This window comes from Pollachius pollachius, assembly GCF_949987615.1.
Source record: "Pollachius pollachius genome assembly, chromosome: 8".
NCBI lineage: Eukaryota > Metazoa > Chordata > Actinopteri > Gadiformes > Gadidae > Pollachius > Pollachius pollachius.
This window is the reverse complement of record NC_136941.1, coordinates 3450593-3466531: the sequence shown is the minus strand read 5'-3', so window position 1 is coordinate 3466531 and position 15939 is coordinate 3450593. Positions and strand designations below refer to the sequence as shown.

General features: G+C 44.3%; 2 protein-coding genes across 2 annotated transcripts in view; both read right to left on the bottom strand.

Moving 5' to 3' along the window:
• Positions 1-5535: 5535 nt before the first annotated feature.
• LOC307079464 (copine-9-like) lies at positions 5536-14474 on the bottom strand (the record flags this gene model as incomplete). The annotated part of the gene is made up of 7 exons (XM_079741822.1): positions 14428-14474; positions 11813-11994; positions 7524-7651; positions 7163-7265; positions 6824-6881; positions 6479-6552; positions 5536-5718 (listed from the first exon to the last, which is right to left on the bottom strand). The coding sequence occupies exons 2-7, from the start codon at positions 11960-11962 to the stop codon at positions 5536-5538; spliced, it is 696 nt and encodes a 231-aa protein (XP_079597948.1). The 5' UTR covers positions 11963-11994; positions 14428-14474.
• LOC307079792 (copine-8-like) overlaps positions 13596-15939 on the bottom strand; it is a gene marked incomplete at both ends in the record, with an annotated part of 37437 nt that continues 35093 nt past the window's right edge. The window contains 2 exons of the mRNA XM_079742298.1: positions 13596-13732; positions 14428-14474. Of these exons, the coding sequence (XP_079598424.1) occupies positions 13596-13732; positions 14428-14474 (184 nt within the window). The remainder of the gene's footprint in view (positions 13733-14427; positions 14475-15939) is intronic.

The window sequence follows — 15939 nt, the reverse complement described above, 5'->3', positions numbered from 1 at the left end:
TCTTTCTCCTGGCTGTACCTCCAGTGACGTGTGAGCGCTGGCGACGGGAGAACAAGCTAACAGGAGGAGTGTTTAGTAGAGGAGGAGGGGGAGGTGGAGGAGGAGGAGGGAGAGCTGAAGAAGGAGGTGAGGTCAGTGGAATACCACACTGGACATACTGTTGTTGTTGTGAGCAGTAGGCCACTCAGGTGGAAAGAGCCGTAACCACTGGTTAATGACGCCTGGAGTGGAGGAGGGCTCAATGACTGCTGACTCATGAGTCCAGTCGGTTTGTTCCACCACGGCTTTAAACGTGCTCCGCACATCTGCTCCATTCACAACCTACTCTGACCTACGCTATTCTAACGGTAGTACTCTGTTCTAGAATAACCTACCTACTCTTTCCTAGATTACGGTTCTCTAACGTATTTTTGAATAATGTATTTGGTTGTATTCTGGAGTATATTTCATACAAGTCTGGTGTATTGTGGATGAACCGATTGGTTGTTTTTCCACACTGCTCCAGAGTGTTCCTCCGTGACGTGCGACGAGCGCAGCCCTCCTCTCCGCCCGGACATGTTCCCTAGAGCGAGGAACATAACTCCTTGTTTTCCACCACCCAAAAAAATATTAGGTCCTGCCGTCCTGTAATGGCAGCCCTTTAACCCTGGCAGACACCTCCTCCTCCTCCTCCTCTGGTCTTCATCCTCCACCACCTCTTTGTCGAACTTCTCCTCTTCTTCATCCTCCACCTCCTCCTTATCCTCCACCGCCTCCTCCTCTCCCTCCTCCATCTCCTCCTCTAACCTCTCCCACCACTGATCTCCCTTTTCTTCTCTCCTCCACCACCACCACCTCCTACTCCTCCTCTCCCCCTCATCCTCCGCTTCCCCACCTCCTAACTCCCTCCTCTTCTCCGCATCTGCGTCATCCTCCACCACCACCATCTTCCTCCTCTTCTCTTCTCCCTCCCAACCCCCATCCCCTCCTCCGTCACCGGCCCCTCCTCCATCACCACCTCCTACTCCTCTCTCCCTCCTCCCCCTCTTACTCCTTCCTCGTCTCAGCCTCTTCTTTATCCACCACCACCACCACCACCTTCCTCCTCTGTTCTTCTACACCACCCCCTCCTCCCACATCACCCCCTCCTCCGTCAGCACCGCCTTCTCCTCCTAAGTGACTCCCCCCCCCCCCGTTTAAGAGCTCCATTGATAGCTCTCCTCTGGCTGCTGTGCTGCGGCAGGCTGACCTATTACCTAAAGCCCCACAGAACGCGCTCTGTTCCTGGCGCAGGGGGAGCTCGCTCACTACTAAACGCCTCACGTTTACGCCAAGACCTGCTGCCTGCTGCTTTCCACTGACTCGTAAAAAAATATGTTTTTATTTTTAAAACAACGCTCGTAATGACATCACTACTCGCTGATGGGAAGGAGGTGGAGGAGAAGGAGAAGGGGGAGAGAACAAGAGAGAGGGGAGGAGAAGGGGTTCACTGGTATGTAAGATGGGAGCACATGAGGAGCTGGATATCTCGTTTACCTCCTTTTATCTTTCCAAAGAGATTCTCTCCTCCCCTCGTCTCTCCTCTTCTCGTCACCCCATTCTTCTCCGATCATCTCTCTCCTATCAGTCTCTCCTCTCCTTTTCATCTAACTCTGCTCCTTTCTTCTCTCCTCTCCTCCCCTCATCTCTCCTTAGCTCACCTTGTCCCTCCTCTCCTCGTCCTTCCTCTCCTCACCTCGTCTCTCCTCTCCTCTTCACCTCACTCTGCTCCTGTCTCCTCTTCTCTCCTCGTCTCTCCTCTCCTCTCCTCCCTCCTCCTCTCTACCATGGATCTTAATCCTTCTCATGGACTGAATCGTAGCTCGTTGTGGGTTGTGTGTGCGTTCTGCAGATGGGCTGTGAAATCCTGGAAGATTCAGACAGACAGCGTGTGATAATTAAAATACTTTAATACTTAATGTGGTAACCGCGGTAACAAAATGAGGCCTATTCTAAACCACCGTGAAAATAATGGAAAGTGACAGCCATAAGATTACCTCCTGCATAAACACAGAATACTATCCCTCCAGTCTAAGTTTCAACAACACTACATTCCTACTGGATACACGAATGTAGAAACAGACCCAGTATATACGTGTCCTGAGGTCATGACCTCCGACCTTCACTCTAACATCCTGCAGTACTGACTAAGAAACACTTGACCATCATGTTTTTGGTATGTTGACTTGACAAGTGTATAGTATATACCGAGTGGTATATATGTATATATTTTTATAAGACACAAGACTCAGTATAATACAAAGACATCATCAAACAACACCTTCACCAGTGATGGTACCTGTTTTCCTATTGGTCTGTGGTTATCGGACGTATGCAAAGTGTGAACCTTTAGATTATGTGCAGACTAAAACAAGGAAGGACAGAGCATGAGAGACATCTCCTTCATGTTGTGTCCTAGCTTCTCTGCACATATCTCGGGTACACGCCGCACCACAAGAAGTAAAACACCATCTCGTTTGATTAAAAAAACCTGGAAACACAAAACATCGCCATGTCCCGCGTTAAAGCTGCTGTGAGTAAGATTGGAGAGCTGTAAACACAAGACAGCATGGTTCTGAAACTAAATCACTCAAAAACCTCCCCTCCTTTCTCTGCTCCCTCCCTCCCTTCCTTCTCTGCTCCCTCCCTCTCTTCATTTTTCCACCTTTGAGAAGTGAGGAAATCACACATCTGGGATCAACAGGTAAGATTGCTCCTCAATCAGGGAAGAGAAGCTGTGAATGGCAAGAAATAAGCCAGGGAGCGATCATTAAATGTAAATTGGCTCATACAGATTCAGGTGATTTGAAACAGATATTCTAACAGATATTTGTACTCACTAATAGCTGACGGGTTGTCGATTACATTCCAATAAAAAACACAAAAACAGCTCATAAATCTTACGTACAGCACCTCTAAACAGCTTCCAAATGTACAGCGTCGATTGGAGTGCATATATGATGAGATATAACCTCAATCTCTCTATTATTTTTGGACAGTCAACATCACGCTTAGTAAAAACACAACACTTCGTATAGTTCTCAGACATGCAGAACACGACATTGTTCTCTTAGTGCAGTAAACAGGACGGGAATAATAAACAGCAGAAACACGACCAAGTAGTATTACAGCAGGTCCTTTTTGGGTTGATTCACAAATAGAGTCAATTAAAACCGTTCCACTTGATGGATTATGTGCAGAAAAACGAATGAATATCGTATTCATCAAGTAATGATCATTGCAAGGATGGGTCATAATCATGGAGATGATGTTTGGATCAGTGAAGAGTCGAGGAACGTCCAGTCCCATCCTGCCCCGATATCTATACCCTCGTCATTCAGCAGAATGGTGGCGGATCACAGATATACCCAACAAGATAGTATAGTACATTATAAAGCTACTTGGTATAGATTATCGATCGGACGACTGTATCGGCAGCGTGTGAGTGAACACGGTTTAACGTTACGACGTCAATGAGCAAAGAAACAACTCATGCATCTGAAAGTTCAGTAGTTCGAGTCCTGCCGTGACACTAAATCGGCGAATCAGAGAATCTTCATGCAGAAACATGGAAAACCGATACACAAAGTCAACAGCTGCTTCGAGATACACCTTCTGATTAAGATGTTAATTAGTAGAAGCGGAATGGGGCTTTAAGCGTATAGTTACACACCCTGGCCGCTAGGTGGGAGTGTTCCCTTGCTCAACAGCCTGTATCAAGCTCTGACAGAATTTATGGGCGTAATGATGGGCAAAGTATTACACGTGTATGTATTAGGACTATTGCTTCTAGATACATCTGCATGTCTTGTTAGTTTTGTGAATGACACACAAAACAGGAACAACTTATGATTTTCTGAACGTGTGTTGGGATGACGCAAAACATCAAACACCCTCTCTCCAGCCAGACACTTTGATCTGATGTTTCTCTACGTCCCACGTTCTCTCTCTCTCCCTCCCTCTCTCTCTCTCTCCCTCTCTTCCTCCACTCACCCCCCTTTTCTCTCTCGCTCACTAAATATTCTCATTGTTCTCTCCTTCTCTCTACCCATCTCCCAATCTCTACTTCCTTCTCACTTGTCTCTTTTCTCTCCCACTCTCTCTCCCCCCGTCTCCCTCTCTCTCCCACCCTCTCCCTCTCTCTGGCTTTCTCTCCCTCTCTATCTCTCTATCTCCATCCCTCTCTCTCTCTGCGAAACATTATCATTGTTCTCTCCTTTTCTCCCAATCCCTCCCCCTTCCTCCTCTTCCTTCGAATCTCTCCATACCTCTCGCACGTCTCCATTCTCTCTCTTTCTCTCTCTCCCTCTCTTCCTCCACTCACCCCCCTTTCTCTCTCTCTCTCTCTAATCGTCTCTCTATCTTTCCACTCCTTTATGTGGTCTCTCTGACACCGTATCCTTCACTCCACTCTCATCTGTCACACACACACACACACACACACACACACACACACACACACAGACCCCCAGGGGGTTCAGAGATTGGCATTTCTCAAGTGGTGGGGGGTTTGAGGGGGTAGGAGGGGGGGTAACAAATCTGTACCCAGCTGGGCAGAAGAGGCCGGGCGTGGCTCACACAATTGTGTCTATGAGAGTGTGTACGTGTGTGTTTGTATGTGTGTGTGTGTGTGTGTGTGTGCGTGTGCATGTGCGTGTGTGCGGATGTAGAAGAACAAGTAATAAATGCGGTGGTGCCAGCCCTCACCTGCTCCACTTCAAGTGACATTCTCAGCATTTTAAATCCAGTCTAGACTTCCCTCTGACCCGCCCTTATTAATACTGGCTGTTCATTGGCCGACTCTATTTCCCCCTGATTCTCCTTGGTGAATACTGACTGTTCATTGGCTGACTCAATTTCCCCCTGACCCTCCCTCATGAATATTGGCTGTTCATTGGCTGACTCTATTTCCCCCTGACCCTCCCTCATGAATATTGGCTGTTCATTGGCTGACTCTACTCTCTCAGACATGATTTGCAGATCTAAATTTCACACCCAACTGACCATATCTGATCAAGACATGAAGCCACCTCATGGACAAACTATTCAATCTTATAGCGGGAAACAAGGTCAGATAGGTCTGTAATGGAGGTCAGATATGATGAAGGTCAGATAAGATGGGGTCAGATATGATGAAGGTCAGATATGTCTATGGTTGGTCAGAAAGGTCTCTGGTTATTCAGGGGGATCAGATAGGCCTGTGATTGGTCGGATAGGTCTGTGATTGGTCAGTGTGGTTCAGATAGGTCTGTGATTGGTCAGATGTGTCTGTGATTAGTCAGTGGGGTCAGATAGGTTTGTGATTGGTCAGTCAGGGTCAGAAAAATCTTTCATTGAACAGTAGGGTCAGATAGGTCTGTGGTTGGTCAGTGATTGGTCAGTTAGTTCAAATGAGACTGTGGTGCTCAGTAGGGGGTCAGATGTGTCTGTTGTTGGGTCAGATAGCTCTGGGATTGGTCGGCAGGGTCAGATAGCTCTGTGATTGGTCAGGTAGGTCTGCGGTTGCTCAGTAGGGGGTCAGATGTGTCCTGGGAGGTCTGGCAGAGGGGAGCAGGAGAGGCCGGGTCGGGGTTCGATCCCGCGGGTCTTCATGAAGGACAGGATCTGGTCAGGGATCTCGGCCAGCACATCCTTGGCCAACCGGGCCATGCTCAGCACCTGGTTCCCCGTGCGGTCGATGTAGTCCCGGAACGGAACAAACTGCAGCGCAGGGACACAAGGAACTCAGTTACCCAGAAGGCCTCAGGACCGAGGCAGGAAGGTACAGGGACACAAGGAACTCAGTTACCCAGAAGGCCTCAGGGCCGAGGCAGGAAGGTACAGGGACACAAGGAACTCAGTTACCCAGAAGGCCTCAGGGCCGAGGCAGGAAGGTACAGGGACACAAGGAACTCAGTTACCCAGAAGGCCTCAGGGCCGAGGCAGGAACGTATAGGGACACAAGGAACTCAGTTACCCAGAAGCCCTCAGGACCGAGGCAGGAAGGTACAGGGACACAAGGAACTCAGTTACCCAGAAGGCCTCAGGAACGAGGCAGGAAGGTACAGGGACACAAGGAACTCAGTTACCCAGAAGGCCTCAGGACCGAGGCAGGAAGGTACAGGGACACAAGGAACTCAGTTACCCAGAAGGCCTCAGGGCCGAGGCAGGAAGGTACAGGGACACAAGGAACTCAGTTACCCAGAAGGCCTCAGGGCCGAGGCAGGAAGGTACAGGGATACAAGGAACTCAGTTACCCAGAAGGCCTCAGGGCCGAGGCAGGACAGGATAGTGAAACGAGGGTACCTTAAACCTCATGAGTTCTACCTAAAATACTTTCAAATTCACCAGTGAGTTTGTATTAAAGTGAAAATTTATCACATTAAATTAAATAACACTATGTGAATTGCAATCATTAGGTAATAAATAATAATAAATCCCACTTCCAGTCTTTTATTGTGAAAAGGCGGTGTGTGTTTACCTGTACGATGTCCCTCTCAGCCTCACGGCCCTTAAAGGAGACTCGCACCTCATCTCCATCCAGCTCCTCCATCGCTGCACAACGGAACACACCGGAATCAAACACAACGGAACCCAACACAACGGAATCAAACACAATGGAATCAAACACAACGGAATCAAACACAACGGAATCAAACACAACGAAATCAAACACAATGGAAGCCAGATCACAATGGAATTCAAATTGGAATGTAAACGAAGTCAAAGAATACAAACCATCCCATGCTCAGAGAAAGGTAACTTTAGCAAAATAGTCTTATTCAGCTGAGCAACCATTAAATTCATATAATCCAATGAAATTTACCGTCAAACTCGGCTGGCCCCACCCCTACGATGATGATGGACATGGGGAGGGAGGCGGCCTGGACAGTGACATCACAAACAGAAGATCATTACATCACAAGTAGAAGAGCATTACATCACAAATAGAAGATCATTACATCACAAGTAGAATAGCATTACATCACAAAAAGGAGATCATTACATCACAAACAGAAAATCATTACATCCCATACATGATATATGTTGTTATATCATGTATGGGATATATGTTGTGTGTGATCAGGTGTGTTTGTGTGTGTGTGTGTTCAGGTGTGCGTGTGTGTGTGTGTGTGTGTGTGTGTGTGTGTGTGTGTGTACTCACGTTGACCACAGCCTCCTTAGTTTGCAGCATGTCTGAGATCACTCCATCTGTGATCATCAGCAGCACAAAGTACTGAGACCCGTCTGTTATTTCAGCGGCACAGCTGGAGACACACACACACACACACACACACACACGCATGCATGCATACGCACGCGCACACACACACACACACACACACACACACACACACACACACACACACACACACACACATTAAAACAGGCTTATTTGAATGCATGTAAAGCATTTTGTCAAGGGTTCTATAGAATAATAATAACTGTTTATAATATCATTAATAATGATATTAATCATTAATGTTAATAATCCTCATGCTATCCTGCTGTACAGCGACACTGACTTGGCCACTTGGTTGATGACGGGGGCGAAGTTGGTGGGTCCGTAGAGAGTGACGGTCCGCAGGCTCTCGAAGTAGGCCTGGAGCACACCTTCTATCCCCACGCAGTTAGGGTTCACGCTGTCGCCGCTCTGAAGGGCGGAGGGAAGGCCTGGTTAAGGTATGGTTAAGGTAAGGTAGCAAACTTCAGTATTGATAGCATTCTTTGCATTATATGGTGTAGATTAAAGATAGAGAATAGTATTGTATGTATTATATGGTATAGATTAAAGCTAGATAAGGGTATAGTATTGTGTGTATTATATGGTATAGATTAAAGCTAGAGAAGGGTATGGTATTGTGTGTATTATATGGTATGGATTAAAGCTAGAGAAGGGTATAGTATTGTGTGTATAATATAGTATAGATTAAAGCTAGAGAAGAGTATTGTATGTATTATATGGTATAGATTAAAGATAGAGAAGAGTATTGTATGTATTATATGGTATAGATTAAAGCTAGAGAAGAGTATTGTATGTATTATATGGTATAGATTAAAACTAGAGAAGGGTATAGTATTGTGTGTATTATATAGTATAGATTAAAGCTAGAGAAGGGTATAGTATTGTGTGTATTATATGGTATAGATTAAATCTAGAGAAGAGTATTGTATGTATTATATGGTATAGATTAAAGCTAGAGAAGGGTATAGTATTGTGTGTATTATATGGTATGGATTAAAACTAGAGAAGGGTATAGTATTGTGTGTATTATATGGTATAGATTAAAGCTAGAGAAGGGTATAGTATTGTGTGTATTATATGGTATGGATTAAAGCTAGAGAAGGGTATAGTATTGTGTGTATTATATGGTATAGATTAAAGATAGAGAAGGGTATAGTATTGTGTGTATTATATGGTATGGATTAAAGCTAGAGAAGGGTATAGTATTGTGTGTATTATATGGTATAGATTAAAGCTAGAGAAGGGTATAGTATTGTGTGTATTATATGGTATGGATTAAAGCTAGAGAAGGGTATAGTATTGTGTGTATTATATGGTATAGATTAAAGCTAGAGAAGGGTATAGTATTGTGTGTATTATATGGTATGGATTAAAGCTAGAGAAGGGCATAGTATTGTGTGTATTATATGGTATAGATTAAAGCTAGAGAAGGGTATAGTATTGTGTGTATTATATGGTATAGATTAAAGCTAGTGTAGGCAGGAGACACCAGTCAGAAAAGGTAGCCAACAGCACTAAACCCAACCCTCCCCTTCAGAGGCAGGGAGACGGACACATTGGCTGTCCAATCATTCAGGCCGAAAAAAATGATTAGACAGGTTTATTACAGGCCTGCGACAGATACCAGATATTATTTTTGTCAGAGCATTTCATTTATCGATTGCTGTCAGGGGGCAAAGACCATCTCAACAGCTATGACAAAAAAGGCTTCTCAAACAAATTGCCATCCCAGGTTTAAAGACCGGCAAGGAAACCTCCCGCCAGCTGACGACAAACAAGTCACACATCCACGGACCAATGCAACCATTAACATTTACTGGGAACCCCAGCGTCAAGACGGCCAGTTCCACCGCAACAGATCCATCAATCAACCAGCTGCCAACCGACTCCAACAAGGGCCAAGACCCAAGCACACGCAATATCTGGGATTAAGAAGCAACACCCCCCCCCCGACACACACTCTGAGGACTTCTCACTGCCGAGGACAGACCCCCTCCCCGCTCGACTGCACTCGTCACCTGCTTGTGTGGCGGTTTGGTGACTGCATATCACAACATACACCCTTACGTTGTTATGTATTTCTGTATGTAGGGCAAGCAAGAGTGTGATTAGAGTCTGGAAGGCAGGTGGATACGAGGGAGAAGGCTCAGGTAAGGTATCGTAGAATAAGATAAGATAAGATAGGGGAATTTAAGATTACGTTAGGAGCCGGTAAGGGGAGGTTATTCAGGGTAAGGTTATGTAAGATGATAAAGATTGAACGGGGATGTGTTTGGAATGCAAACAATACACAAGCTTTCACAAAAAAAATAACAATCGGATTACAATGCTCTTCTTAAGAGGCTTTTCTAAAGTGTATCTTTTTAAGAAGACGTTAACCAGAGCAGAATATCCCCATAGCCCTCTCTCCTGCTCTTTGAAGGGAGCTCTGGATGCTTAAGTCTATTTCTCTAATTATCCTCACGGGTACACCAAGCTTACTTTCAATTTCAATAAACAAAGATCACTTGAAATCAAAGCTGGGCATTTCTCTCCAACCTCTCTCATTGGGTGGGGAGCGTTTGACATGCGAGCTCATTAACTCTGACCCTGCCAAATCTCCACTCTGTGTACGAACAAGAGAGCAGCTACTGTGAGACATGCATCTCCCTGTGCAATTAACACTGTTTACATCCATACGTCCAGAAGAGTGGAGGAATCCTACATTAACACTGTTTACATCCATACTTCCACAAGTGTGGAGGGACCCTACATTAAACAGCCGAGAATCCGAACACTACAGGCGCAGCGTTGCTATAACGTAACATCATTTACTTATCGCTAGGCTTCCTTCCTGCTGGCCGTTTACATTTCCCACTTATTTCCTGGCCGGTGTTGGAGATGTAATACGGTGTTAATGCCTTTGGATAAACGTCAACTCAAGGACTTAATGCAAATGAATAATTCATATCCTTCACTTGCACATATACTGTGACTGCTTCTATTAAAAAATACGCTACTTATAACTTGACCCTTGTATACAGTAAGTGTTACAATATTAGGTATTAAGTGTTTCTACATATACAGATTTAAGTGTTGTAGTGTTAAGTATTAAGCATTAAGCTGTTTTAGTATTCAGTGTTTAACAGTAAGTGTTTAGCAGATAAAATGGTTTGTAACAGCATTAACTGTCTAATGAATGTGTGGAACAGATTTAACGGGATGAATGTGTGTATCAGGGTTACGTCTTTAATGGATGTCTGTAACCCGGTTAATGCAATGACTGTGTGTAACAGGGTAAAGTGTTTGATGAACGTGTGGAACAGATATAATGTAATGATTGTGTAGAACAGTGTTCAACATACTGTGCTCAACAGTAATGTGTTTAAACAGCTAACAGGGAACTTTAAATTAAGTCAGCTGGTGGCTCCTTCAGCAGGAAGTGAGGCGTGGTGACTTCCTGCTGGGAGGGAAGATGAGGTCGCTCCTCAAAGAGGAGCGGCAGCTGTTGTGTGGCTGACAGCTCCTGTTGTTTCTTTGTGTGTCTGTGTGTGTGTGCGCGTGAGTGTGTGCGTGTGTGAGTATGTCCGTGTGAGTGTGAGAGTGCTTGTGTGTGTGTATGTGTGTGTATGTATGTGTGTTTCTTCTCAATCAATTGCGTGCATGATTGTGTTATGTAAATGTGTTTACGCGTGTGTAAACATGTGTGTTGATGCGTATAAATGAGTTGACATTCACCCGTTCATCACTCACCCACACACTGACCTGTCAGCTGATCAGGACAGTTATGTGTTTATTCACTCTAGAGACCAATTATGATATCAGAAGTGTTCAACCATTCTGTGAAAATTGGTATGTATATCTATGCATATATGTTTATATGTATATGACCTATATATATACATATATATATGTATCCATGTCTAAAGTACATAACTATACATGTGTGTGTGGATATATGTGTATTTAAATATACGAATGTATATATACATATATGTATATGTCGATAGTACATAGGTATGTATGTATAGTATATCTATAAACAGTACATCAATATTTATGGATACATTCATGTCTATGTGTATATATTTATAAATATATATATATGTATCCATGTCTATAGGTCATAGGTATGTATGTATATGGTTATATATGTATATATATATACATATGTATATAGTCTATAGTTTATAGGTAGCTACGGAACATGGAGGAGGCGTGTATATGTATATTTGTATTATAAATATATAGAGTTATATATATATATGTATATATATACAGGGTGCGATTTGTGAAAAAACCAGAGGGGGGGATAATTTTGAGAAACATTTTAAAATGTTTCAAAATGAAGACGGACCCTGTGTATTTTGGTTGTTAATTATTACAATGTAATGGTGAAAATACTTTGGGTGGGGGGGATAATTTTTATCCCCACCGAGGATAAAAATAATTCAGCAGAGGGTAGGACGTGTAAACCAGAGGGGGGGGATAATCCCCACCATCCCCACCGGCAAATCGCACCCTGTATATATATATACATATATATATATACATATGTATATAGTCTATAGTTCATAGGTAGCTTCGGACCAGGGGGAAGGCGTGGGACACATTCCCGTTGGGGGGCAGCTTGGCCCCGAAGCCGTAGGCTGGGAATAGCTTGTCGCTATCGTACTCCTGGATCACCTCTCCCACAGCCTTCAGCGCCATCCCGTACGCGTTCATCTGGTACGGGCTCATGTAGTGCAGAGAGCTGGGCTGGGACGGACTGCCTGCAACATGTAGATATACATTACATATATACACATGTATACTAAATATACACTATGAATACAGTACTCGTGTAGTGCAGAGAGAGCTAAACTGGGACGGACTGCCTGCAACACATATACATTATAAATATACATTACATATCTATATACATATATATGTATACGCTACTAAAACTATACTGTAAAATTCATCAGGCGGTGTGCTGGAGTACCTCGATATATGCAAAAAATGCAATATATATACAATCGATTTGTACTACATAGATGTTTATACTTGTGCACACACAGGCAGATGAAATCAATGAAAATCCAACCAGGAGAGAGTTTTAAATGGAGTCACGATGGTAACTCTGTGCACTTTGCCTGAAGGAAGCGGGGAATGATTGACAGACAAAAATATTCAGATGCACACTGTCTCCCCCCCCCTCCTCTTTCTCTCACTCCTCTCTCTCTCCCACACTCTCTCCCCCTGTCTCGCTCCTCTCCTCTCTCTCTCTCACACTCTCTCCCCCTGTGTCGCTCCTCTCCTCTCTCTCTCTCACACTCTCTCCCCCTGTCTCGCTCCTCTCCCTCTCTCTCCCTCTCTCTACCCCTGTCTCGCTCCTCTCCCTCTCTCTCTCTCATACTCTCTCCCCCTGTCTCGCTCTTCTCCCACACTCTCTCCCTCTCTCTCCCCCTGTCTCGGTTCTCTCCCTCTCTCTCCCACACTCTCTCCCCCTGTCTCGCTCCTCTCCTCTCTCTCTCTCACACTCTCTCCCCCTGTCTCGCTCTTCTCCCACACTCTCTCCCCCTGTCTCGCTCCTCTCCTCTCTCTCTCACACTCTCTCTCCCTGTCTCTCTCTCTCTCCCACACTCCTTCCCCCCCTCTCTCTCTCTCTCTCTCCTCTCCCTCTCTTATATTCTCTCCCCCACTCTCTCTCTCTCTGTTATACTCTCCCCCCTCCTCTCTCGTAGCTCTCCCCCCCTCTCTCTCTCTCTCTCTCCCCCCTCTCTCTCTCTCTCTCTCCTCTCCCTCTCTTATATTCTCTCCCCCACTCTCTCTCTCTCTGTTATACTCTCTCCCCTCCTCTCTCGTAGCTCTCCCCCCCTCTCTCTCTCTCTCTCCCCCCCTCTCTCTCTCTCCCCCCCTCTCTCTCTCTCTCCTCTACCTCTCTTATATTCTCTCCCCCACTCTCTCTCTCTCTGTTATACTCTCTCCCCTCCTCTCTCGTAGCTCTCCCCCCTCTCTCTCTCTCTCTCTCTCCCCCCTCTCTCTCTCTCCCCCCCTCTCTCTCTCTCTCTCTCCCCCCTCTCTCTCTCTCCCCCCCTCGCTCTCTCTCTCTCCCCCCCTCTCTCTCTCTCCCCCCCTCTCTCTCTCTCTCTCCCCCCCTCTCTCTCTCTCTCCCCCCCTCTCTCTCTCTCTCCCCCCCCTCTCTCTCTCATATAAAGTGGCACAATTGAAAATGAAAAAAGGAGATGAGGTAGAAGAATACATGAATAACAATTCTCACTCACACACACACACACACACACGCACACGCACACGCACACGCACACGCACACACACACACAAACACACACACACACCAGGGGCTGCCACCTGGTTGAGTAGATATTTAGCCCTAGCCCGGGTTCGTTTGAGGGGCTCCAGCAGGAGGGGTCCGGGTTGAGCGGGTCACGAGGTGGGGTATCAAAGCGAAGGGCCAATGGTCGTCGTTCACTGAGAGGACGGACGATAACGTTCTCCTAGTGAACGACCCTTTGTGTCCGCCACAGGAACACCCGCACTGCGTTTGCTTCAGACGCTAAAACAATGGATTTTGTGTGTCCTTTTGTCCCTCAAGTCGAACAGCACTTCCCCTAAAACTTAGAGGAAGCGCTGATTGATTTGAGGGATGTGTTCTGAGGGCCAAGTCAACACCGATGGGCCTCTGTCTCGCTACGTGAAAAACAATCGCACAGAACTCTATCTCTATATATATAGAATCTACCTTAAGATACTCGAACATGTATAGAACCTCCTTTCAGACACTAGATCGTTAAAATAACCTACTTTAGATGCCAGAACATAAATAGAAACTACCTTAAGATAATATAACAGATATAGAACTTACTTAAGATAATAGAACGTTAATTTAACCTTCTTTAGATACCAGAACATAAATATAATCTACTTTAAGGTACTAGAACGTTAATATAACCTACTTTAGATACCAGAACATCAATAGAACCTACCTTAAGATACTATAACATATAGAACTTACTTAAGATAATAGAACGTTAATTTAACCTTCTTTAGATACCGGAACATAAATATAATCTAGTTTAAGGTACTAGAACGTTAATATAACCTACTTTAGATACCAGAACATAATTAGAACCTAACCTAAGATACTAGAACAGATAGAACCTACTTTAAAATAGTAGAACACACAGAACGTAGGAGTGTCGTACCGTTGGATGCGGTGAAGTCGATAGCCACGGTGAAGTTCAGCTGCGTTCTGTTGGAATCATAAAATGAAATATAAACCCACAATAACACAATATTTAAAGATACACACACACACACACACACTCAGTATGATGTCATTTCTGCAGGAGATTTCTGCCCCGTGGACTGGGTTCCAGTGCTAAGTTACGTCCAGGCGAGCTTATGAGCTAAAGCTAATTATCCAGAGCTAATTAACATGGTGATTAAAGGGGATAGAAGGACAGAGGAGATATTTACAGAAGAGATTGGAGACACACACCTAGAACATAATGTGGTGTGCTAAGCTAATTCATCAGAGTCTTTATGCACGCATGTATGTTTGTATGTGTGTATCTGTGTGTGTGTGTGTGTGTGTGTGTGCGTGTGTGTGTTTGTGTGTGTGTGTGTGTGGGGGGGGTTGTGTTTGTGTAAATGCGTGTCCTTCTGTGTGTGTGTGTGTTATGTATTTATACATGTGTGCAATTGTGTTTGTCTGTGTGTAGGTGTGTGTGAGTGTTTGTGTATGTTGTTGACCCAGAATGCTGATCATTATTCCACTCACCCTCCTCGAATAAAATCCACGAAGGTGTACTCGGATTCTACCTTGAAGGATAGCAGAGTTACCTACACACACACACACACACACACGCACACGCACACGCACGCACACACACACACACACACACACACAGAGACACACATACAAACACACACACACAACCAACCAACCAACCCACCACATACGTTTTTGCATGTGCATAACAGGTGAGGAGAAAGAATTTAACAGGCTGTTACAGTTTTTCTCAATCGTTTAAACACGTTTTCCGAAACTATAGCCCAATTTCAAAGCTCTAAACACAAACCTGAGAAGGGTTAATCATTTTGTCAAAACTACACAAATTCTTCTCAAAACTGATTTTTTCCACCGAACAGTAAACACAGCTATCAAATGAATATCTCTTAGAGAGCATCAATTAAACACTGGTGTGATCAATTCAAAACACTTCCATCAAAATACTATTTACATATGTTTTGGCTTCATGAGGCCATGTTACATATTCCAATGTAAAAAATTGTTTAGAAATATCTTTCTTTTTTAAAGTTGCAATTAGGTGGTACATATATTATAAAGACTGTTGCCATATTGTCATAAAATACTGTGAATATTTCATATAAATATTGCATTGACACAATAGTATCAGAATAGGATACAATGCATATTTGTATATCCAATGAGCTCCAATGGGCTAAACTCACAATCCCAGCTTCCCAGAGTCAAACTGTACACGTATAGTTGATGCTGCAACATTCTTCTGACAATACACCAATGTTACCTATTTTGGTAAATTACAGTACAGTAATTGCACTGATAAGTAAAATGAAAAACACTACAGTAAGAAAATGTTTGACTTTCGGGGGATGTAATGAGGAAATCAGTGCAAGTACAAGTACAAAAAAGGTAACACAATAAATACATCTTTTTTTACTGTAATACA